The sequence below is a fragment of the Microcaecilia unicolor genome, chromosome 11 (assembly GCF_901765095.1).
Source record: "Microcaecilia unicolor chromosome 11, aMicUni1.1, whole genome shotgun sequence".
NCBI lineage: Eukaryota > Metazoa > Chordata > Amphibia > Gymnophiona > Siphonopidae > Microcaecilia > Microcaecilia unicolor.
Genome location: NC_044041.1, coordinates 169,772,459 through 169,797,591, shown reverse-complemented (window position 1 = coordinate 169,797,591; position 25,133 = coordinate 169,772,459). Strand labels below are relative to the sequence as shown.

Below are 25,133 nucleotides of genomic sequence, written 5' to 3'. Positions count from 1 at the left end.
TGGTGGGAAATGTAGTGCGCCGCTGCCTTCCTCTTCCAAATCTAGCGACGTCCATAACTACTACTCCCAGGGTGCTGCACAGCGCCTGCTACCCTTCCTGACCCACCCCTCGGGTCGCTGATTGGCTGACCTCTGCAAGTGCAGCCCGCAGAATGAATGAAATTGTACAGTATTCCCGAGCCTGGGCTGAAAGCCCCGAATCTGCAGTGTGAGGGTGTCACAGTCCAGCGACATGACTACAGTCATCCAAAACCCTCTCAAATCGTAAGTACTCTCTGCTAATGCAAACGCATAAGGAAGCAGTACAACTTCAGGGATTTATGCGTGCACAGTTATGGTGGAATTATTGATCCATTGTACATGCTGGCAGCAGAAAGATATATAGACATATTTTCCTGCTGCCTTTTCTGTCTGGCAGGAAAATCTGCAAAGTGCATTCTCATACTTGAACTGTCTGCTGCGCCTCTGATAGCTCAGAGAGATCCCAATATTCACAGAAGTGTCCCTGTACAGTTTAATCTATGGGATTTTTTGCATTTATCGAATGATTGCAAAGAATTAGTTGGTTTCATCTCAGCATTTCCTGCATACAGCTGGTTTTCTCATATCTATTTGCACCTGATGGATTTGGATTTTGCTCCTTTAAAGAAGTGCTTAGAGTTATTTAGAGCTCATTTCAGGACATATTGTATTTGAGAACATGTGTTTTATACATTACATGATCCACAGACATGAATTTTCAGTTTCCTATACCAATAATTTTAAAGCTAAATATATTATTCCTTATTTCTTTGTTTTCATTCAGTTGCTCAGCTTAAGCTTTTAAGTATTAAAAAGTGCCTCCATCATAGCCACACCCATTATAGAGGGGCTGTGGAAGTGAGGGTGCTGTTGTGCTGTTTTTCATGAACAGTAAGAGCTACTCCAACCCTGATACAGCCAAACTATGAAAACAACAGGAAACACTGAAGAGAGACCTCAGGGAAGGTGGACAGGCTTTCTGAAATAATCCTTTGCTTGTGTTATGTTTCCTGGCAGTTTAATACAGCAAAACAACATTGCAGAGGCTGATAGTCTTCTTCTTACACTGATGGAATCTCTTGCAAACAGCCACAGGGCAAGAGAGGGGATCTTAGAGCATGCATATTTTAACATCTGTTTTTTGGTATCTTAATTATAAATGCCTCTTGTCTCCCTCAAAACTTTACATTGTTCTCTAGCAAAATCACAGTACTATATTTTATTTTTTATTTATTGGGATTTATTAACCACCTTTATGAAGAGATGCATGCATTCATGCTCTCTGTTCTACAGAGGATTTACTGCTTTTGTAACAGGACCAACAAGGGCTTCCCATAAAATGACTGTATAAGTAAAGGAAATCAAATTCAGCTTTTTTTTTTTCTTTTTTTTTTGGGGGGGGGCAGGGTGGAATTAGTATAGAAGACAGTATTTATATCAGCCTGTGTTGTGGACCATTGTTCTGGCAATTGATGTTTCTTAAAACCAGAATTTTTGCACCTTTTGAATTGGCCACAGAGCAACCCCCCCCTTCCCCTCCCCTCTTCTCTCTGGTTCCACTGTGCCACAGACTTCCTATGCCAGAAATAAGATGTGTTGTTGCCTTCTTTTCTTCAGGCACTTCAACACCAAGGTGTGATAAGACTTCAAAGCAGTGTTATCTCACCCTTTAGTTACACAGATGTATTCTCTTCTTTCCCTAAAAGGTGTTGTGGGAAGGGGGAGGGGTTTAGGTGTGTATTGCAGTGAGTTTCTCTTATAAACAGGGATACTAGTCTGTTTGATAAACAGCCAAGAACCCAAAGATTCAGCAATTTTTAAGCATCCAGACTACCTACTATTCAAATGTAAAACTGGTGGCCAGTTTTTTTAAACACCTATTATTGACCTTTAAGTCCACACCTGGAGCATGTAGTCAGAATGCTACTTACTGCACAGACTTGCAGGCCGATTCTCAGAACGCCCGAGGTAAAGCCAACAATGCACATCGCATACCTCGTGAACAGCGCAGAAAAATAGCTCTCCAGTGCTCAAAGTAGAGCTGTACCGAATAGCGTATTATTCGGTATTTGTATTTGCTCAAATACGAATACCGACTATGAATAATGAGCATTGAGCTTTAAAATAACAAGCAATAAAAGAAGCAACTTGAAATCAGAGATCAAGTGTTTATTTCAGTAGGATTTAGCACAGTAGTCCCGGATTATTCGTATTCTAATTTAAATCACTATTTGGCTGAATACAAATAATGTATTTGGGTCACTAGTCGGGGCCGAAATAAATATTCGGTACAGCCCTAGCTCAGAGGAAATGATATTCAAAATTATATGTGCGCTGTAAAAGTGAAAGCAAAGGGGGAGGAACGGGTTTGATTCATGTATAGAAGAGTTTTGCAGTAAGTGCAGCTCTTGTGCGCATTTGCCAAGCAAACCTGACCGTGCAGCAAATAGCTCTTCTACACCTTTAAATATAAGCTTTTTTTGTTTTGTTTTGTTTTACTTGGAAGGCTTATATTTAAGCACAGAAAACAGGTGCTTTCAGGCTCACAAGGCTTTCTTTCGTTTCCAAAAGAAATCAAAACTGGCAGATTTTAAACTGGAAATCAAAAGAAATCCTTTCTTCAACCTTCCACCGCCAACTCTGGTGTTATTTTTCCAGCAGTAAGAGCAGAGTTTGTGTGTGCTCTGTTCTCCGAGCATGGGAAAGCATAGCAAAAGGTGTCATTAACGTACGTTTGACTACATTTAAATACAATTTGAGGCCATTTCTGCCTTGCACGTTATTTCCTGTGCTAAAGCCCTCTGAGCATTGCGCTCAGATTTATATGTGCTCTATTTCCGTGCTAGCTGGCCTTACTGCCCGTGGTAGGTTTTGAGAATCGGCCTGGGTGGGGGGCAGCTGATATAGAAAAGTACTCTAGGCTTTGTGTACCAGTTAGCTCAGCTTTAATTAACAATTTTATAGGTGCTGAACGCAAAAATGAGTTTTGCGCACAAGCTAACTATGCACAAAGCCTTGTGTAGACATCAGCACACAGCACATTTAAATCCATGCTAATGAGGTGATTAACTATTTAGCGCAGATGCAGAGAAGTAAGCAGAAAACCAAAAGACTGAGCTCAATGTCAGGGTTTTAAGGTCTGAGGAGGAGTAAAGGGTTTACTCATTCATTTACAGTTGGCATTAATGAGGATTTTATGCTTATTTTCATGTCTTTACTGAAAGCATGAAGACCTACAACTTTTTCCTGGGTTCTGGAAAGAGAGGGATAAAAAACAAAAACAAAAAAAAGCACAGAAGGGGAGGTGTGCTGGACTGCTGAAAACGTCATGCGTGCACAAGTCTGAGCACAGAACATTGCATATGCACCAGAGTGGCAAGGACACACATCTGTGCATGTGCTGAAATGCGCTTCTGTGCATAACATTTTTGTGATACCAGTATTTATGTGCAGAATAAACATTCCAGCACATACCCAGATCCGTGTGCATGCAACTCTGGGTGTTAATTTGTGCACAAGGCAGAGCTGTGTGTGCAGGTATCCAGTGCATTCTCCCAAATTGGAGCACATTTTTGTGTCGGACCTGTTGGATACTATTTGCTTACTGCATTGAGGAGTAAAACTTTGGTGTTATTCCTTTGTTAGGAAGCCATGGTCAAAGTGCCAGCACATGGCCTTAATGCAAGGTTTCTGCATTGACCCCCTCACTCAGCGCAGTCATTGCAATGACCCTCCTCAGCTGAGGTCTACTAATAGAAGTTCTGTTGACAACACAGTATTTTGTGTTTGCTGAATCTGGTCACTAGGGATTCCTTTTACAAAGCTGCGGTAGAAAGTACCCTTAATACTGAGGAGTAGCCTAGTGGTTAGTGCAGCGGACTTTGATCCTTGGGAACTGCGTTCGATTCCCACTGCAGCTCCTTGTGACTGTGGGCAAGTCACTTAACCCTCCATTGCCCCAGGTACAAAATAAGTACCTATATATATGTAAATTGCTTTGAATGTAGTTGCAAAATACCACAGAAAGGTGGTATATCAAGTCCCATTTCCCTTTCCCCTTATGCGGGTCTTTCCCGCACACTAAGGCCATTTCTACCGCAGCTGCAAAATGGCCAATTTTCCATTTTCCGAATTAAGAGCCATATGCTAATGTTGCCATTAGTGTGCGGCTATGATTAAAAATTAGCGTAAGCCCTTGCCAACACCTGTTTTGTAGCACCACTGTTCCCTCTAAGCTGAGCAGAAGTCCTCCAACAGCATTGCTGCCAGTGGAGGATGCTGTTTCACAATCAAATTTTCAATAGTGAGGGACTGGCAAGCTCTGCAGGACTCCAGGGAACCTGCCTGTCCCTAGTGACTAAAAACACAATATTAAAGCACTACCCCTGAGCGGCAGCAATGATGTTGGAGGATTCCTGCTCAGCTTAGAAGGAACAGTGATTAGCGCTCAGCAATGTAGCTGTGCTAACTGATTAGCACAGAAACACTCCCTCTTTGCCCCCCAGACACGCCCCCCTGTATGCTAAAAAATAAAATATTTTTTAGTGCATGGTTTGTGCATGCACATTGGAAAATTACTGCAGGATGCCTCATTGCGTCCCTCAGTAAGTAATTTTTATCTGCGGTAAGCACACGCTAGTGCTTCCCGCAGCTTAGTAAAAGGAGCCCTAGGAATTGTCAATGTGCAGTCACTGGATGTTCCTTCCCCAAAAGAGCCATGAATTCTGCCTCTGCAGCTTTAGCCAGACTGGGGTGTGAAGTGCTGATCTGAAAAATGAACCCATGTCTTCTCTATGGCGGGACCTAGAACATTCAGTGAGGCACAGGGCTGGCCTGAGGGAATGACTTTATAACAGGAATTACTTGGGAAGGGGCCCACACAGGAACTGTGGAAAAATCTTATAAAGGAGGTTGCCTGGGAGGGACCTGGGTTTGATTCCTGATTCCATCTAGGTTCTGCACCGCAGATCCGCCATGGCACAGAAGGAGCGTTAGGAAAACCAAAATAGGCCAGATAAAAACCACAAAGAAGTTTATTAGGACCCTACATAAAGAGTAAGAGCACCAAAGAAGTTTATTAGGACATGTGTTATGTCTTATCTGTTTTTTGCTGGAGACTTGGACCTTCTTTTTGTTGGTTTGACAGAAGGAACATTTACAGGGATTCCACACTGGCAACACCCTAGGAAGTAGATTCAAGGTCAGTGATTACAGTGCTATAGAAAGGTGCCTTAGGCCCTCATGATGAAAAGCAAACTCTGGCGCTAGAGGCTGTTAACGCCATACTAGCGCCAGAGTTTGCAGCCGACCCATGATCAGAGCCCTCGAGCGCCTGAAACAGCGCACTCTAGGGCTCTCAGCGCAAGTAGCATGCAATACATGCTACACAGGGCTTCTAGCGCAATTAGCCTGCAAATGCATGCTAATTGGCGCTTAACGCATTCATCCCCAATGATCAGCGACCAGCGCACCAAAGATTGGGTCGCTGGCCGCAGCAAAATCAACGCCAGCTCCAAGCTGGCGTTAGATTTTGCGGATCATTGGGGAGGAATGGTGAGCCCTGTCCAGCATGCAGTTGCATGCTGGCAGGCCCCCCTTCCCCCCCAAGGCAAACGTGAACGGGGGGCTGGAGGTCCGGTGGACCTCCGGTCCCCCCGACGATCCCCCCCCCAGAAAAACGCTGTCCTACCCTCCCACCACTGTGATCCATTGACGGGGGGGGGGGGGGGGCTGGAGGTCCGGTGGACCTCCAGCCTACCCCAAATCCTCCCCCCAGCGTTGTCCTTAGATTCCCTGGTGGTCCGTGGTGTGCTTTGGTGTCGTGACACCCCCCCTCCCAGTCCCCCTACCTTTTGTTGGAGGAGGGACGCAGCCTGTGCAGTGTCTAGTAACCCAGGCCTTGGGGCACACCCAGCCAGTCAGGTTTTCAGAGTATCCACAAAGAATGTGCATGAGATAGATTTGAATGCACTGACTCCATTGTATTCAAATCCATTTTGTGCATTTTTATTGTGGATGCCTAGAAAACCTGACTGGTTGGGTATGCACTGAGGACTGGGTTGAGAACCACTGCCTTAGTGCAGTTCCCTTGGGCAAGAACATTTACTGCAGGGATTGGGTTAGGTGAATTGGGGTGGGATATGAAATACATGAAAACAAATCCCAGTTTATTTGTTAAGGAAGGCTTATGGTACCAGATCCCAGTATTGGTTCTGATTGAGCTGTAAGCCCAAAAAAACAGGAAGAAAATTACTAGGCTGAAAAAAGTGATTTTAATTGCATTCATGCTTTCTGCTATGAACTAGCCAGCTATCATTTACTGTGATGTACAGTATTAGCAGTTTACAAATGGGATTTACTAACTCGCCCACAGGTTCATCTATTCATCAACTACCTGTCCATCAGCCCTCTAGCCATCCGTCCAGCCATCCATTTACCAACACTACTAAGTTCCTTATGCAAAGTGTTTCACAAATTCATTAAGCTTAGAGAATTATTCTGGAGTCTTCTTGAAATCAATTCCATTGCTTCTTGATGCCAGCAATCAGACCCTCCAAACCATAAAACTGAATGAGGCCACAGTTCATTAGGGATTCAAATTAAGAAAGAAACATCAAGGGAATGACTTGCCATTGCTATCACCCAAACAGTACAGAATTCCCCCCCCCCCCCACACTCATAAAATAAAACCCAACAACAACAATTTAAAAAAAAGGATTGTGTTTCTAGTTGGAGGAAAAACCCTCCTTTATGTTCCATTAAGTCATGGGCACTGTCTGTTATCCTTATCTACCTTTCCTAATGCTACAGATTATTTCCTAAACTACGAGAAGGTGGATATCAGATTCAGACTGATAGTGAAATTTATAGTATAAAATATTAACCACAAGAGGTGTTCAGATTGCTGAAATCGAGACCCCCGAGCTAGGTCTCAAGGGGACTAAAATGCAGAGAACACACAGGGCTGAAAATATTAGAAAAGATTCCAGCCAAATACTGAGTATACAAGGGGCAAACTTTATGGAGTTTAATTCCAGCAAAATGCTGCCTGTGGGGAGGTGAAATTTCTTGATTTAGTCCTAGATATTTGCCCTGGGTCTGAGTTAAAGGTTGCTATAGCCAAGCTGCTCTGTAATAGCAACCAGTATGTAGTCAAATTCAAACTTTTTGTAGGTGAAAACAAGCAGAAAAAGAATCCATCAGAAAACTATTTAACTTGTAAGAAATGGAAAGATAAGCCACGGGAGTAAAATACTTGCAGTCATAATGGATTAGATGAAATAAAACATATTAGAAGCTCAGAATAAATGCATACTACCAGTCAGCTCCATTTGCCTCTTCCTCTAGTCTCTTGACTGGAAATACCACAGGTTGTAGCAACTTCTTCTGTGCTGTGGGTTGGTTGTAACCAGCTACCTTTCCCCTCCCCTGCAGATGATGTCTTCAGCATTGAAGCTGTTGGGTCTTCTTTAATCTGACATCTCTGCTTTGGGCTTGCTCCCCTCAGGCTCGGGGAGGATTTCTACCGTGAAGCCATCGAGCACTGCCGCAGCTACAATGCCCGTCTCTGTGCCGAGCGCAGCATGCGGCTGCCTTTCCTCGACTCTCAGACTGGCGTGGCCCAGAACAACTGCTACATTTGGATGGAGAAGACACATCGAGGTCCAGGTAAAGGAAGTGGCAGTTCCTGAATGATACAGGAGTAAAAATGACCTACGTGTCCAAGTTCCAGTGGTGTAAATTACTTCCAGATAGGATGAAGGGGCAACCTTGTAGCTGCTCCCAGATAGAGCTGGATTAACATTGTCTTGGTCTGTAGGGCTTCTGCTGTGGATCCCATTTACTCCTTTTTCTCTTCCTCTGCTTACAACCACATTCACTCTTCCCAGCTCTCCTTCCACCCATCTCGTCTCCCCAGGCTGCCCTCTCCTGACTTTTCAACTTTTCTAAAGTGGCTTGGAGTGAAGGAATAGTCTGGTGGTTAGAGCAGTAGGCTGAGAGCCAAGGAGTTCAAGGTTCACACTGTGTCAATGTACGAAATCATGAGCAAGTCATTTACACCCTCTGTTGCCTCAGGTGCCTTGTAAACCTTCTGGGACAGCATTTCTCAAACCTGTCCTGGGAGACCACCAGCCAGTTGGGTTTAAGGAGATCCATTGAGAGAGATTTTGCAGAACTACTATCTTCATTGTATAAAAACCTCTCTCATGCATATTCATTAGCTAAATATAAAAATATTTTTCAAAAGTCTATTAGACAATTAATGCAAAATCTGTTTTTTATTAGAAACATATAATATAAATACCTACTAATATCAAAGTCATACCTGTTCCTCCTACTGTGATATGCACAATCTAATCATAGGTGCAAAACCACAGTCTGTTGTGATTGGTCACATATGATCAATGAGACAACACATAATACTTAACTTAAACAATGTTATGTGGTCATAACACACTCTCCCAGTTCAAAAAACTTTCTCCCATTATAAAAAGCATAAAAATCCTCCACAATGGTACAAAAGTCCTGGAAAACCAGTCTCTCTTCAGACCACTGTATAGTAATGAGTATACTCAGCTCATGAAATTCGGCAAAGAAATATCCAAAACTCTTCACGTGTGCTACAGTTTTTCCACAGTTGCTGCTGAAAACGATGAGCATTCAACCAATACCAATATTCAATATGCTGGTCTGGGATGTTAACCATTCATCACTTGCAAAGTTCATTCATCCACCGAAGGAAGACGAAACTTGTCTTTTCCAAATTAGAACATTATAGTGAAGAATTTTCCTTTTAAGGTATAACTTGGGGCTCAGTTTACTAAGCCGCGCTGTAGGCGTGCATACATTTTAGCGCACGCTAACGATAGAGACACTCATTATATAGGAATATAATGGGTGCCTCTATCGTTAGTGTATGCTAATTTCTAGCGCACGCTAAAAGTTTCCGCACCTACTGCGCTGCTTAGTATACAGGGCCCTTGGTCTCAACGTGGGCCATGTTTCGCAGTAAGCATCCTCAGGAGACAAAATTCGGCTGCCAATGGTGTCGTAATGCCGAATTTCATGAACTGAGTATTCTCATTATTATGTGGTGGTCTCAGTGGAGACTGATTTTCCAGGAATTTTGTAGCATCGTGGAAGATGTTTACGCTTTTTATAATTGGAGAAAGGTTTTGAACTGAGAGAGTGCATTATGAGTTGGATATCATATGTCATTGTTTAAGTTTAAGTATTATGTGTTGTCTCATTGATAATATGTGACCAATTACAACAGATTGTGGTTTTGCATCAGATTTGTGATTAGATTGTCCATATCTCAGTAGGAGAAATGGGTATGAATTTGGTATTAGTAGGTATTTATTTATTACATTTGTACCCCGTGCTTTCCCATACACAGCAGATTCAATGCGGCTTACATAGTAAATAGAATTACAAAGCATTGTAAGGAGAATATTACAAACTGTAATAAACATGGTAATAGTAAGGTTTATTATATTTTTCTAAGAAAGAACAGATTTTGCAATTATTGTCTAATAGAAGACCTTTGAAAAATTTGTATCAACAATTTTATATTTAGCTATTTAATTGCATTGTTATTATTAACATTTGTATAGCGCTACCAGACGCACGCAGCGCTGAACACCTGACATACAGAGACAGTCCCTGCTCAATAGAGCTTATAATCTAAAAATATATAATACAGACAGACAAGACAATTAAGGGCGAGGGAAGTACTGGGTGAGAAGGAACAAGGGGAGGCAATTGAGTAGTGGCTAGGAGCCAAAAGCACTAGTGAAAAGGTGGATTTTCAGTATAGATTTGAAAACAGAGATGGAGCTAGACGTACATGCTCAGGAAGTCTATTCCAGGCATAAGGTGCTGCGAGGGAAAAGGAATGAAGCCTGGAGTTAGCAGTGGAGAAGAAGGGGGACGACAAGAGAGATTTGTCCAGTGAGCGGAGTTCACGGGGAGGAATGTAGGGAGAGATGAGAGTGGAGAGGTAATGGGGGGCTGCAGAGTGGATGCATTTAAGGGTCAGTACGAGAAGTTTAAACTGAATGCGGAAGCGGACAGGGAGCCAGTGAAGTGACTTGAGGAGTGGGCTAGTGTGGGTATAACGATTTTGGCGGAAAATAAGTCGTGCTGCAGAATTTTGGACAGACTGGAGAGGAGAGAGATGGCTGAGAGGAAGACCAGTGAGAAGTAAATTGCAATAATCCAAACGAGAGGTGACAAGGGTTTGGATAATGGTTCTGGTAGCTTATCCAGAAAGGAAGGGGCGGATTTTGCTAATGTTGTAGATAAAGAAACGGCAGGTTTTGGCACTCTGTTGAATATGCGCAGAGAAGAAGAGAGAGGAATAAAAGATGACTCCAAGGTTACGAGCCGAGGAGACAGGGAGGATGTGAGAGCCATTAACAGAGATAGAGAATGGGGGAAGCGGGGAAGTGGATTTAGGGAGGAAAATGAGAAGTTCAGTTTTAGTCATGTTTAGTTTCAGATGGCGTTGAGACATCCAAGTAGCAATGTCAGACAAGCAGGATGAGATTTTGCCCTGGATTACGGTTGAGATTTCAGGGGTGGAGATGTAGATCTGAGAGTCATCTGCATAAAGATGGTATTGAAAGCCATGAGATGAAATCAGGGTACCAAGGGAAGAGGTATAGATGGAGAAAAGGAGGGGTCCAAGGACAGAACCCTGGGGGACACCGACTGCATTGTTAATTGTATTTATGTGATAGCCCTATTATTGTATATTAATTCATATTCATTAGGGATATTTTGAAAACCTGACTAGTTGGTGAACCCAAAGGAGAGGTTTGAGAACTACTGCTCTAGGGCATGAACCTACCAGATTAGAAAGGTGAATAATAAAATACCTGTTCTCAGAAACTCCACCTCCCGTTCTGAACCCATAGTGGGAGGGGTCACTGTACAGCCTCGAACTCACTCATAACCTACTGATATACTCTGGAAAAGCTCTGCAGCAGCCCCGGGCTGCTTGGAGAGATGAGGCGTGAGGAAGGCATGGATGTGTAAGAAGGAGGGAGAGGTGGAGGGAGTTGAGGTGGGCGGTGAGGGAAGTTGTGGATTTAATGAGGCCTAGGAAGGAACTGGAGCCATATCAAGGGGAGTAAAGCACGCTTAGCACTAGGGATGCAGACTCTGAAAATTATATTGCCAATTTAAAGCTTCTGCCAGCCACTGACCTCCCTTAATTAAAATGGTTGGTTGGCCTTGATGTGGCTCCAAAGTCTCCAACATCTGTCAGGAATTTACCTTTCGCATGTGGGAAACTTGACAGACTTATAGGCCGTCTCTTTGTACCCACCTCAGTAGTCTTCACTCCCAGTCCTGGAGAGCCACCAACAGATCAGGCTTTTAGAATATCCCTAATGAATATGCATGGAGAAATTTGCATTATTTTGCATATTTATTAGGAATATCCTGAAAGAGGATGGGATTTTGGATTTAGCTCATGCTTTTTCAGTAGTAGCTCAAGGTGAGTTGCACAGAGGTTGATCAAATTTCTATTGTGTGACATGTAAGAGATTTGGGCGTGATACTTGATGAAAGTTTAACAGTGAAAGTTCACGTAAGAAAGATTGTTAAAGATGTGTATTTTAAATTACGACTGGTGAGGACTCGGAGATTAAGGGGTCCTTTTACTATGGTGTGCTGAAAAATGTCCTGTGCTGGTGTAGACGTGTGTATTGGACATGCGCAGGTCCATTTTTCAGCCCACCTGCAAAAAGGCCTTTTTTTTTTTTTTTGCCGAAAATGGACGTGTGGCAAAATAAAATAAGCGCGCTAGAAAAGAAACAATATTTTCTGCTGCGTGTATTGGACGTGCATAAAAAATGGAATTACCGCCCAGGGCATGCGGTAGCCGGGCGGTAGTTTCAAATTGACGTGCATTGGATGCGTGTAGGCGCCTACGCGCCTTAGTAAAAGGACACCTAAGGAATTTGTTGAAACAAATAACTTTAGGACTGTTGTACGGAGCTTGATTATGCTAATGCATTGTTGTTAGGACTTCAGAAAACTCAGATAAAAGTATTACAAATTGCACAGAACTCAGTAGCCAGGGTGCTGACAGGGACTAACCGTTTAGAACATATTACTCCTGTGCTAAACATAGTAACATAGTAGATGACGGCAGAAAAAGACTTGCACGGTCCATCCAGTCTGCCCAACAAGATAACTCATATGTGCTTTTTGTGTATACTTTACCTTGATTTGTATCTGTCATTTTCAGGGCACAGACCGTACAAGTCTGCCCAGCACTATTCCTGCCTCCCAACCACTGGCTCTGGGACAGACCGTATAAGTCTCGCCTCCCAACCACCAGCCCCGCCTCCCACCACCGGCTCTGCCACCTAATCTCAGCTAAGCTTCTGAGGATCCATTACCTCAGAACAGGATTCCTTTATGTTTATCCCACGCATGTTTGAATTCCGTTACTGTTTTCCTCTCCACCACCTCCTGTGGGAGAGCATTCCAAGCATCCACCACTCTCTCCGTGAAAAAAATACTTCCTACAAATTGCACAGAACTCAGTAGCCAGGGTGCTGACAGGGACATATTACTCCTGTGCTAAAGAGTTTACATGGGCTACCTATAGAACAAAGGATTCAATTTAAAATTCTTTGGTATTTAAAATCTTAAAACAACAAGTATCAGAAATATTGGTAGCTAAGACTATATATGTATCAGCCAAACTGATCATTAAGATCAGGGAGGCTAAAGCGGCTAGGGCTGTTCAGCTTTGAGAGAAGGCAGCTGAGGGGAGATATGATAGAGGTCTATAAAATAATGAGTGGAGTTGAACGGGTAGATGTGAAGCGTCTGTTCACACTTTCCAAAAATACTAGGACTAGGGGGCGTGTGATGAAGTTACAATGTAGTAAATTTAAAACGACTCGGAGAAAAGTTTTCTTCACTCAACGTGTAATTAAACTCTGGAATTCGTTGCCAGAGAATGTGGTAAAGGCGGTTAGCTTAGCGGAGTTTTAAAAAGGTTTGGACGGCTTCCTAAAGGAAAAGTCCATAGACCGTTATTAAATGGACTTGGGGAAAATCCACTATTTCTGGGATAAGCAGTATAAAATGTTTTGTACTTTTTTGGGATCTTGCCAGGTATTTGTGATCTGGATTGGCCACTGTTGGAAACAGGATGCTGGGCTTGATGGACCTCTTTAGTCTTTCCCAGTATGGCAATACTTATGTACTTAAGACTAAAAATTTATTGGATATTTCATCTCACCATATTGTTCGATTAGATGAATGATTTTAGACACAGGATTTTTTTATATTGCTGGACCTACTTTATGGAATAAGTTACCTTTTAAGAGTAAGGAATATCACAGATTTTAAAGAATTTAAAAGTGAACTTAAAACTTTGCTGTTTATGCAGGCTTACAGCTGGGGAAGTATATAAAAATCTGCTATTCGGGAAGTATATAAAATCTAGTCTTAGTCCAGTAAATATTTGATTGGCTGTGTATATTGTTAACTATGTGTTGTTATATTGTCTTCCTTTATATTATGAATGTTTTGTTGTAATCTGCTAAGAACCATGGATTATGTGGAATATAAGTTTTATAATAAATATTCATAAGGATCTGATAGAAGATATTCATAAGCTTGGTATGAAAGGGGAGGCACTATTGTTGGGACATTTCAACTTGCCTGTTGTAGATTGGAATGTCCCGTTGGTAGAATCGGAAAGAAGAGAGATCATGGATGCCTGTGAAAAGTGCCTTGCTCAGACAAATGGTGACGAAACCCAAGAGGAAAGGGTCAACACTGGATCTAGTGCTTACAAATGGAGGAAATGTTTCCAATATCCGTGTGGGTACCCACCTAGGTAATAGTGATCGTCGCACAATATGGTTTGATATAAGAGCAAAAGCGGAGTACAGATGCACAAAACTCAAAGTACTGGATTTCAGATGTACTGATTTTGGTAAAATGGGGGAATACCTGAAGAAGGAGCTGATGGCATAGGTGAAGTGGAAGTGCAGTGGTCCAAGCTGAAAGCTGCTTTAAGTATGGAAACTGATCTTTACCAAGGAAAGTAAACAAAAACAAGAGAAACAGGAAACCTATGTGGTTCTCCAAACAAGTAGCTGAAAAAATGAGGGCAAAAGCGACTGTGATCAAGAACTACAGAAGAATGCAACAAGAGGATCTCGGAAAAGATTACCTGATTAAACTCAAAGAAGTGAAGAGGGAAATACGGCTAGCGAAAGCACAGGCGGAAGAAAAAATGGCTAAAGATGTAAAGAGAGGTGACAAGACCTTTTTCAGATATATTGGGGAAAGGAGAAAATCCAAGGAATGGAATTGTAAGACTGGAGAATGCTGAGAACATCTATGTGGAGAATGATGAGGATAAAGAGAACATACTAAATACTTCTCTTCGGTGTTCATGGAAGAAAATCCTGGAGAAGGACTGCCGTCGGCTGCTGAGGGTATATCTGGGAATGGAGTGGATATTGCACTGTTCTCAGAAGAAAACCTTTATAAACAGTTTGAGAATCTGAAAGTGGACAAAGCTATGGGACCAGATGGACTACATCTCAGGATACAGAGGGAGCTCAGAGAAATACTGGCGGGACATCTTAAAGATTTATTTAATAGGTCTTTAGAGACGGGAGAGGTTCCATGGGATTGGAGACGAGCTGATGTGGTCCCTCTTCACAAAAGCGGAGACAGAGAAGATGTGGGAAACTACAGGCTGGTAAGCCTCACGTTGGTGGTAAGAATAATAATGGAGTTGCTGCTGAAGGAAAGGATAGTTAACTTTCTAGAAGCCAATGGGTTATAGGATCCAAGGCAATATGGCTTTACCAAAGGAAAATCTTTAAAATCAAGCATGGTACTGGAAGACTGGAGGGTGGTCATTGTAACGCCGATTTTTAAAAAAGGTTCCAGAGCTGATCCGGGAAATTATAGACCGGTGAGCCTGACGTCGGTGACGGGCAAAATGGTTGAGACTGTTATAAAGAACAAAATTACAGAGCATATTCAAAATCATGGATTAATGAGACAGTCAACATGGGTTTAGTGAAGGGAAATCTTGCCTCACCAATCTATTACATTTGTTTGAAGGGATGAACAAACATGTGGATAAAGGTGAGCCGGTCAATACTGTGTATCTGGATTTTCAAAAGGCATTTGACAAAGTACCTCATGAAAGACTGCAGAGGTAATGGGAAAGTGATGGGATAGGAGGTAGTGTTCTATTGTGGATTAAAAACTGGTTAAAAGATAGAAAACAGAGTAGGGTTAAATGGTTAGTATTATCAATGGAGGTCTGTGCTGGAACCATTGCTTTTTAACATATTTATAAATGATCTAGAGATGGGAGTAATTAGTGCGGTAATCACATTTGCTGATGACCCAAAGTTATTCAAAGTTGTTAAATCGCAAGAGGACTGTGAAACATTACAAGAGGACCTTACGAGACTGGGAGACTGGGCATCCAAATCGCAGATGAATCCACTTATGCATCCAGCTTTTCCTACTTAAGCACACAACTATGGAACGCACTGCCAAAAGTAGTAAAAACTACGCTCGACCACCTAAATTTCCGAAAAGCACTATAACCAGACCTATTCAGGAAAGCATACCCCACCGACCCAACATAAAAAACCTGGATACCTGAGACACAATGTAACCAAAGACCGTAATGGACTTATCCTAACTCTTCCTCTACCTCTCCCTCTCTAAGCTCCCCCAATGTATTTACCATACATGAACCTCATTCTACCACTATCCAGCTTATAATCGAACGAGAATAACGCCCAAGTTCCGACCTAAATCGGGAGATGGGCGTTCTTCTCACAAAAACAAATAAAGCGGTATAATCGAAAGCCGAACTTTGGACGCTTTCAACTGCACTCCGTCGCGGGTGCGGACAAAGTTGACGGGGGCGTGTCGGAGGCGTGGTGAAGGCGGAACTGGGGCGTGGTTATCGGGCGAACAGAGATGGGCGCCCTTCGCCGATAATGGAACAGTTTTGAGCTAGAATTTAGGACACTTTTCCTGGACCCTGTTTTTTCACGAATAAGGCCCCCAAAAGTGCCCTAAATGACCAGATGACCCCCAGAGGGAGTCGGGGATGACCTCCCCTGACTCCCCCAGTGGTCACTAACCCCCTCCCACCACAACAAATGATGTTTCACAACTTTTTACTTTCACCCTCAAATGTCATACCCTCCTCCCAAGCAGCAGTATGCAGGTCCCTGGAGCAGTTGTTAGGGGGTGCAGTGGACGTCAGGCAGGTGGACCCAGGCCCATCCCCCCCCTACCTGTTACAATTGTGCTGCTTAATGCTACTAGTCGTCCAACCCCCCCAAACCCACTGTACCCACATGTAGGTGCCCCCCTTCACCTCTTAGGGCTATAGTAATGGTGTAGACTTGTGGGCAGTGGGTTTTGAGGGGGATTTGGGGGGCTCAACACCCAAGGGAAGGGTGCTATGCACCTGGGAGCTCTTTTACCTGTTTTTTTGGTTTTGTAAAAGTGCCCCCTAGGGTGCCCGGTTGGTGTCCTGGCATGTGAGGGGGACCAGTGCACTATGAATCCTGGCCCCTCCCACGAATAAATGTCTTGGATTTATTCGTTTTTGAGCTGGGCGATTTCATTTTCCATTATCGCTGAAAAGCAAAAACGCCCAGCTCACACCTTGACGAATAAAACATGGGCGTCTTTTTCTTTTAAAAAATACGATCCGCCCCGCCCCTTCACGGACCCGTTCTCGGAGATAAACGCCCATGGAGATAGGCGTTTCTGTTCGATTATGCCCCTCCATATCACCTTGTATTTGTTCATACCGGAATTGGCTAACGCCATTTACGGTACTATGTAAGCCACATTGAGCCTGCAAAAAGGTGGGAAAATGTGGGATACAAATGTAACAAATAAATAAAATAAATAAATAAATAATGTGAGCAAGTGTAAAGTAATGCATGTGAGAAAGAGGAACCCGAATTACAGCTACATAATGTAAGGTTCCACATTAGGAGTCACCAATCAGGAAAGGGATCCTGGCGTAATCGTTCATGATACATTGAAACCCTCTGCTCAGTGTATGGTGGTGGCTAAGAAAGCCAATAGAATATTAAGTATTATTAGGAAAGGAATGGAAAACAAAAATGAGGATATTATAATGCCTTAGTATTGCTCCATGGTGCGACCGCACCTCAAATATTGTGTGCAAATTCTGGTCACTGCATCTAAAAACAGGCATGGAGGGGCATAATCGAACGGAAATGCCTATCTCCATGGGCGTTTATCTCCGAGAACGGGTCCGTGAAGGAGCGGGTCGAACCGTATTTTCGAAAAAAATGGACGTTTTTGAGCTGGGCATTTGTTTTTTATAAGCGATAATGGAAACTAAAACGCCCAGCTCAAAAACGTCCTAATCCGAGCCATTTGGTCGTGGGAGGGGCCAGGATTGGTAGTACACTGGCCCCCCTGATATGCCAGGACACCAACTGGACACCCTAGGTCAGTGCGGTGGACTTCAGAAAAAGCTCCCACATGCATAGCTCCCTTACCACGGGTGCTGAGCTCCCAACCCCCCTCCCCCAAAACCCACTACCCACAAATGTACAACACTACCATAGCTCTTAGGGGTGAAGGGGGCACCTACATGTGGGTACAGTGGGTTTTGGAGGCCTCCCATTTACCAGCACAAGTGTTACAGGTAGGGGGGGATGGGCCTGGGGCCACCTGGCTGAAGTGCACTGCGGTACCCACTAAAAGTGCTCCAGGGACCTGCATACACGCAGGCATCTAGGACTTGTTGCTGCTGTATAACATTGGCACACCAGTTGACACCTGAAGACTAATCTCTCCGAAAACGTCCTTTATTGGAATAACTGCGTTTACTCACAGTTAACTGCAGATCAGAGGTTGTGCCCCACTGGCAACGAGTCTCCCTGGTACTGAGATTAGCAGTAGGTCAGAGCTGGCAGAATGCTGTACAATGCCCTCTTTCAGCCACATTCAAGGTAAGAACTAAGTTCTGTAACGTGGCTAACACAGTAAAGGGAACTAAAACTGGCTTACAAAAATGGCCACTACCGCATGGACTACAACAGGAAACACAACAGGGCACACTCTGACCCAGTAGGCAGGGGGAAAAGCACCATGGGAGAAGAGCCTATCAACTACCAACATCGTGAGACTGTAACACAAGCTAATGAAATCACGGAGGCCAATACCCTACACCGACCACAATGCAATGCTGATGTGACCCTGTACTGCACCCGAGAGCCACATCTGACCCAGGGAAAGGCTGTGACAGGATCGAACACATTCTGTTGTCATGGAGGTGGGTACGGCATTTGAGGCTGGCATAGAGGCTGGAAAAAAAGTTTGTAAAGTGGGGTTTTTTTGGTGGGAGGGGGTTAGTGACCACTGGGGGAGTCCGGGGAGGTCATCCCCGATTCCCTCCAGTGGTCATCTGGGCAGTTGGGTCACTTTTTTGGGACTTGTTCGTGAAAAAAAAGGGTCCAAAAAAAGTGACCCAAAATCGTGGTAAAAACGCCTTTTTTTTTCGATTATCAGCTAAAGACGCCCATCTCTCCTCGGCTGATAACCACGCCCCAGTTCTGCCTCCACCACGCCTTCGACACGCCCCCGTCAACTTTATTCGTTTTCGCGACGGAGTGCAGTTGGAAACGCCCAAAATCAGCTTTCGATTATACCGATTTGGGTGCCTTTGCGAGATAAACATCTATCTCCCGATTTAGGTCACACTATAGACTTTTTTTCTCTTTCGAAAATAAGCAGGATAGTGGAATTAGAAAAAATATAGAGAAGGTCGATTAAAATTATAAAGGGGATGGAATGACTTCCCTATGGGGAAAGGCTAAAGTGGCTAGGGCTCTTCAGCTTGGAGAAAAGATGGCTGAGAGGAGATATGATAGAGGTCTATAAAATAATTAGTGGAGTTGAATGGGTAGACATGAATCGCTTGTTTACTCTTTCCAAAAATACTAGGAATAGGAGTCACGCAATGAAGCCACAAATAGTAAATTTAAAATGAATCGGAGAGAATATTTCTTCATTCAACGTGTAATTAAACTCTGGAATTCATTTGAATTTTATGCCATTACCATTGTTAAGCTTAAAACCTGCTCTGGGTAAATCAGGTGATTCTATGTCATCAGTGACCAGGCCCAGCTAATCCTAGTTTTGCTTCACTGCATTGATATCAGAGGATCTTTGGAGGGAAACCTCTTCGATGAGATGGAGATTCCAGCACCTCCCTGGGTAACTCGTTACAGTGGTGTCAGAGAATATCTGCCTACCCTTATGGCCTAAAAGTCCTTAATGACTGGCTTAAATGTTCTATGCTGTTTATTTAAGCCTCCCACCTCCTGTCAGAGGAGCCATCTTTACAAAGCAGTTGGAGGTTCATGGAGGAAATGAGAGGAAGGAAAGTATATTCTGGCACAAAGCCTGTGGGAGCTTTTTCCAGATATAGAAGCTGCATGCGTAGAGTGAAAATTCCCCCCCCCCCAACCCACCACCCCGAATTAATAGCCCATGTTCAAGTCAAGAAAAAAACTATAGAAATAGAACAAAATAAAACATGGAAAAGAAAATAAGATGATACCTTTTTTATTGGACATAACTTAATACATTTCTTGATTAGCTTTCGAAGGTTGCCCTTCTTCGTCAGATCAGAAATAAGCAAATGTTGGTAGATGACAGTATATATAAGTGAAACATCAAAGCATTTCAGTGACAGTCTAACAGGATGGGGGTGGATAGGGGAAAGACAGGAAGAGTCGGGTGGATGAGGGACGGGGAGATATGCATGGAGATAGGAGGATGACAAAGCAGTACAATTTTATGGTTTATAATGGGCTAGAAAACCCAGATCTTTGTTAAGTCCTGTCTGGTGGGTGTCAAAATATTTAATTATTTTGACTTCAAAGGTCTTACGTTCCTGTATTGTTTTAAAGTTCCCTTTCAGGATTCTTACCATGAAATCACTGGTACAGTGTTCTGGTTTTGTAAAGTGCTGCCCCACAGAGGTGACATCCTTATTGGTACTAGCATTTTTCATATGGTGTCTGTGTAAATTAAATCTCTTCTTTAGTATCTCACTTATTTCTCTAATGTAGCAGCCTTCGTTGCATTTTTTACACTGAATGATATATACCACAGTGAGATGAGCACGTGAAAGATTCCTTAATGTTGAATATTTTTCTTTTGTGAACAATACAGGCGAGAAATGGCTGGGAAATGGAAGGATAATGGGAGAGCTGGGCAGAGAATGAGAGTAAGACATGGAAAGCTGGTAGGTAGGTGAGAAGAGGAGAGAAAGTGGAGAATGAAAGGTAAAATCTAGCTATGAGTGGAGAGGTAGAGAAGAGAAAATGGAGGAAAAAAAAATAAAAGGTAAAGATCAATATTAGAGCAGATGTAAAGAAGGAAGGGAAGAAGACAGGAGAGGAGACCTAAAAACAGAAAACTTAGGATAGTGGTTCCCAGACTGTAGGTCAGGATCCCTAAATGGGGCCACATCATTATTGGATGGGGTCCAGAAACAGGGCTGCTCCTCCTCTCTCCAGATTTCCACTGTGACCTTTACATGGTAGTGGCAATCAACATGGTGCCTTTGAATCCCTCCTCCTGTTAGATTAGAAACCCATTCAGAATACAGGGCCTTATGCTGACCGTTGCCACCACTGCTGCCTTCATGCTTTGAGTAAGTGGAGGTATGAGGTACTGGATGAAGAAGGTGAGGAGAGGCTTGCTATTTGTACACCGCCTTGAGTGAATTCTTTCAAAAAGGTAGTAAATAAATCCTAATACATTTTTTTTGCTTTCATTATTATCTTGGGTTATGTGAATTTTTACATGTTAAGGTTGGGTCATATTAGATTAAAGTTTGGGAAGCACTGACTTAGGAGAAGATAATACAAGGAAAGGGAAGAAAGATTTGGACCAAAATACTCAAACAAGAAAGATAGAAAAGGAAAAAATTATTGTGACTTTGTAGGGATTGGAAAATGTCAGTTTTGGGAAACATGCTCAGTACAGAAGGAAATGCATTTTGGTTTCTCTTTATCGATTTTGTTCTGCTCAGAGAACATTTTAGAAAGGGACCAGGTTAATGAGACCAGAAGGCCTATATTTTACTTATATTTTATAAAGACACCTATGTGTCTTTATAAAATACTAGTACAGATTCTGCCAGGGCTGGCCCAAGGTATCTAACACCGTAGGTGAATTTTCCTGTGCCCCTCCTCCCAGAATCTTTCCTTCCCTTACCCCCCACATAATTTAGCATCTTCTTTCCCTTTTTCTACACCTATCCATGCCCAGCATTTCCCTTCTCTTCCCTGCCACCACTACTGCTGCCCTACCTTTTCCCAGTCCTGGGCACTAGTTGCAATTAGAAATGGCACCAGTTCATGGCCTTTTAACACAGGCCTTTACTCATGTGCTGCCATGTCCTGTCCCCTCCGACACTAGAGTTCTTCTTGAGGGGAGGAGAGGCAAGCCTGTGTTTAATGGCCTAGGGCCAGCACTGAGTCTGATTGCAGCTGTGTCCTGAGTCCAGAAAGAAGTAGGGCAGTGGTATGGAACAGGAGGGAGATGCTGGACATGGGGTGGGAGGGAGAAGGAAGGAAGGAAGGAGAGAGGAGATGCTGCTCAACAGCTGCCCTGATGGGTCTTCAAGAAGTATCTTGATCTGTTCAGGACGTTGTACTTTTAAAGTTACCAATAAAAGTTTTTCATTACCACTTTTGAATCATCCTGGTGATGGAACTCTTCCACTCTTTTGTTGTGCTCTCCTGCTGCCCTCCAGATGCTGCCTTCCAAGGTGGACTCCTAGTGCACCTAGTGCAGGGCTAGCCCTGGATCCTGCAGAGATATCACCTAGATTGTGAGCACGTGACTTGATCATGCTGTGCCTAGACTCCTCCCCTGAACATACTTACTCTACCAGTATCCACTGGCTTGGACTGTGCATACTTTTAGGCATGGCCTAATTTTAGAAGTGGCTTTTTTATAGGTGTATAAAAGGTTTAGAAAATTACCCTTATGGAGGGGAGGGGGGAAGTTCTATAACAGTGTGTCTAGAAGGCAACTATTCTATAAAGGAAAGCAGGAGCCTATTTTTGTTACACAGTTCTAGTAAAACAGGTAAAAATATGCTTCTATAATTTAGGCTCAAGCACCTTTTGAGCCTGCCATAAAGTGCTGAAATGCCAGAGAACCCCACATGACCTATAGTACTCTTTGTTACACACGTGAGTCCCGCCCACATTCTACCCAGGCTCCGCCCATGTATACACCTACCTGTCAAGTATCTGCATATTTACAGAATAGCGCTTAGGCGGAATTTTGGTATTTGTACATGTAATAGGTGTTTTAAATGTTAATTCCCACTTTATAGAATTACCCTAAATTTGGGGGATTTCCATTTCAGTTTTTCTCTAGTTTGTGAGCCTTTATGCTGACTTTGGTGAGGGTCTGTCTGTGTTCTGCATTTGTGACCGAGATGATGGATTCTGCCAACTTGTGGTTTCTGTGTGGGAATCTGTAGCCGACTGGTTTGTTCTCTTTCCCCAGTAGGAGTGTTATTGCTGTCCTAGGTCCTGTAGTTATATTTAGAGTGCTGCCTTTTCATAGGTAGGGCTATTATCCTATGAGTCCCGGGAGTTACTGCTGCTGTGGATTGGCAGGTTTGCCACAGAGCTGTTGAGGTCTTTTTTTTTTTGCAGCAGGGTGCTGTATTTACAACATGTCTGGTAGGGATGGAGTTTGTGTTAGAACAAAAGAAATATTGCCCTGGGTCAGTCTGAATATCCATCAAGCCATTCAGTTTCCAGTTTCCAGCAGTGGCCACTCCTTAGTCACAGGTACCTGTAGGATCTCAGAGGAGATCAGTTCTTTGCTACATCTACCCAGGGATAAGCAGTGGCTTTCCAAAATTTATCAGGTTAATAATGGGTCCTTTTTAAATCCAGCAATGCTAACTGCTTTTACTATATCCTACAGAAACAAATTCAGCAGCTTAATTGTGCTTTGAGTGAAACAGTACTTTTGTCAATCTGTTTTAAATGTGCTAGCTATAAATTTCAGGGACTGGACAGTCTTAGTAGTGTTGAAAAGGGTATAAATAACCATTCTTTATTTGCCTGTTACAGCCCCCTCATGATTTTATATCTCTTCCCTAACTTGTTCAGCCTTGTTTAATAAAGGAGTTCCATCCCATCTCATTATTCTATTTGGGTTTAGCTTACATATTTGTTGGAGCTCAGAACAAGTTAAATTTAGGTACAGCAGGGGAAGGGAAGGGGGAAGGAATTTTGGATTTAGCTCACAACTTTCTCAGGAGTAGCTCAATGCAAGTTACATTCAGATATAGTAGCTTTATGACACCAAAATTTGAACTTTCTTTTTGTATGGTGAGGCGCTCAGAGAAATATCTTAGGTTTGCTCTATCCCCTTTGTTCGTGGTGGGGGAGAGGGGAAAGGATTTGTGGATACCTATTTACAGAACTGGAGGTGCAGGATCTCTGTTGGGTTTGTCTTGTGTCTACAATGAATATGAATCTCGCTCTTAAAGTTAAGATATTTTGGGTACCATCACAGCCTCTCAGATTTACTGAATACTTGCATTGATTTAGATGGTTTTCCTCTGGAGGTTGAGTGGTATAATTTGTACAGTCAACAGGTTGATGTGAGCTTGGAAGTTCTTTTTTAACTGGGCCCAAACACTTAGGATTATTTCTTTACCGTTAGGCCCTATTTTCTTGGTGTCTGTGTCTCTTGAATCTTGAAGCTATTCTGTCTTTCCAAGCCTAATACAGATTAGTGGTTTGGTATTATGTGTCCATTAGTAATTTTTTTTGTGGTTTTTCTCTTGTACCATTGTGTCTGTTTTTCTAGCTTCAAATCATTTTGTTGTCTGCTGTGAGAATATGTTGTGTGTGAATAATTATACATTATTGAGCCGATATTCATAACAAATTACACATTCTCTGGCAGCCAGTAAACATATAGAGGGGCATAATCGAAAGGGACGTCCAAGGTTTGTTGAGGACGTCCTCGCAGAACGTCCCGATGGAGGGGCGGGGAAACCCGTATTATCGAAACAAGATGGACATCCATCTTTCTTTTCGACTACGGTCAGGGATGTCCAAATCTTGAAATTTAGGTCATCCCTAGAGATGGTCGTCCCTAGACTTGGTCTTTTCTGATTTTCGGCGATAATGGAAACCAAGGACATCCATCTCAGAAACGACCAAATGAAAGCCCTTTGGTCATGGGAGGAGCCAGCATTTGTAGCGCACTGGTCCCCCTGACATGCCAGGACACCAACTGGGCACCCTAGGGGGCACTGCAGTGGACTTCAGAAATTGCTCCCAGGTACATAACTCCCTTACCTTGTTTATTTATTTTATTTATTTATTGCATTTGTATCCCACCTTTTCCCACCTATTTGTAGGTTCAAAGTGGCTTACAGAGTGTGGTTATGACATAATAATTTTGTGTTAACCTTGTGTGCTGAGCTCCCCAAAACCCACTACCCACAACTGTACACCACTACCATAGCCCTTACAAGTGAAGGGGGGCAACTAGATGTGGGTACAGTGGGTTTGTGGTGGGTTTTGGAGGGCTCGATGTTTCCTCCAGAAACGTAACAGGTGGGGGGGGGGGGGGGGGGGATGGGCCTGGGTCTGCCTGTCTGAAGTGCAATGCACCCACTAAAACTGCGCCAGGACCTGCATACTGTTGTCATGGACCTGAGTATGACATCTGAGACTGGCATAGAAGCTGGCACGACATATTTTGAAAGATTTGAGGGTGGGAGGGGGTTAGTGACCACTGGGGGAGTAATGGGAGGTCATCTCCAATTCGCTCCGGTGGTCATCTGGTCATTTCGGGCACCTTTTTGTGCCTTGGTCGTAAGAAAAACAGGACCAGGTAAAGTCGTCCAAGTGCTCGTCAGGGACGCCCTGTTTTTCCATTATGGGTTGAGGACGTCCATGTGTAAGGCACACCCAATTCCCGCTTTTGCTATGCCTCCGTCACGCCCCCTTGAACTTTGGCCATCCCTA

At 43.2% G+C, this 25,133-nt stretch overlaps 1 protein-coding gene across 2 annotated transcripts in view; it reads left to right on the top strand.

Moving 5' to 3' along the window:
* The first annotated feature begins 232 nt into the window (after positions 1-232).
* The window catches only part of DPF1 (double PHD fingers 1), a 110,294-nt gene continuing 85,393 nt past the window's right edge, over positions 233-25,133 (top strand). For both annotated transcript variants that reach the window (XM_030218610.1, XM_030218609.1), the window contains exons 1-2: positions 233-264; positions 7,529-7,689. In XM_030218610.1, coding sequence (XP_030074470.1) covers positions 233-264; positions 7,529-7,689 — 193 coding nt within the window. The remainder of the gene's footprint in view (positions 265-7,528; positions 7,690-25,133) is intronic.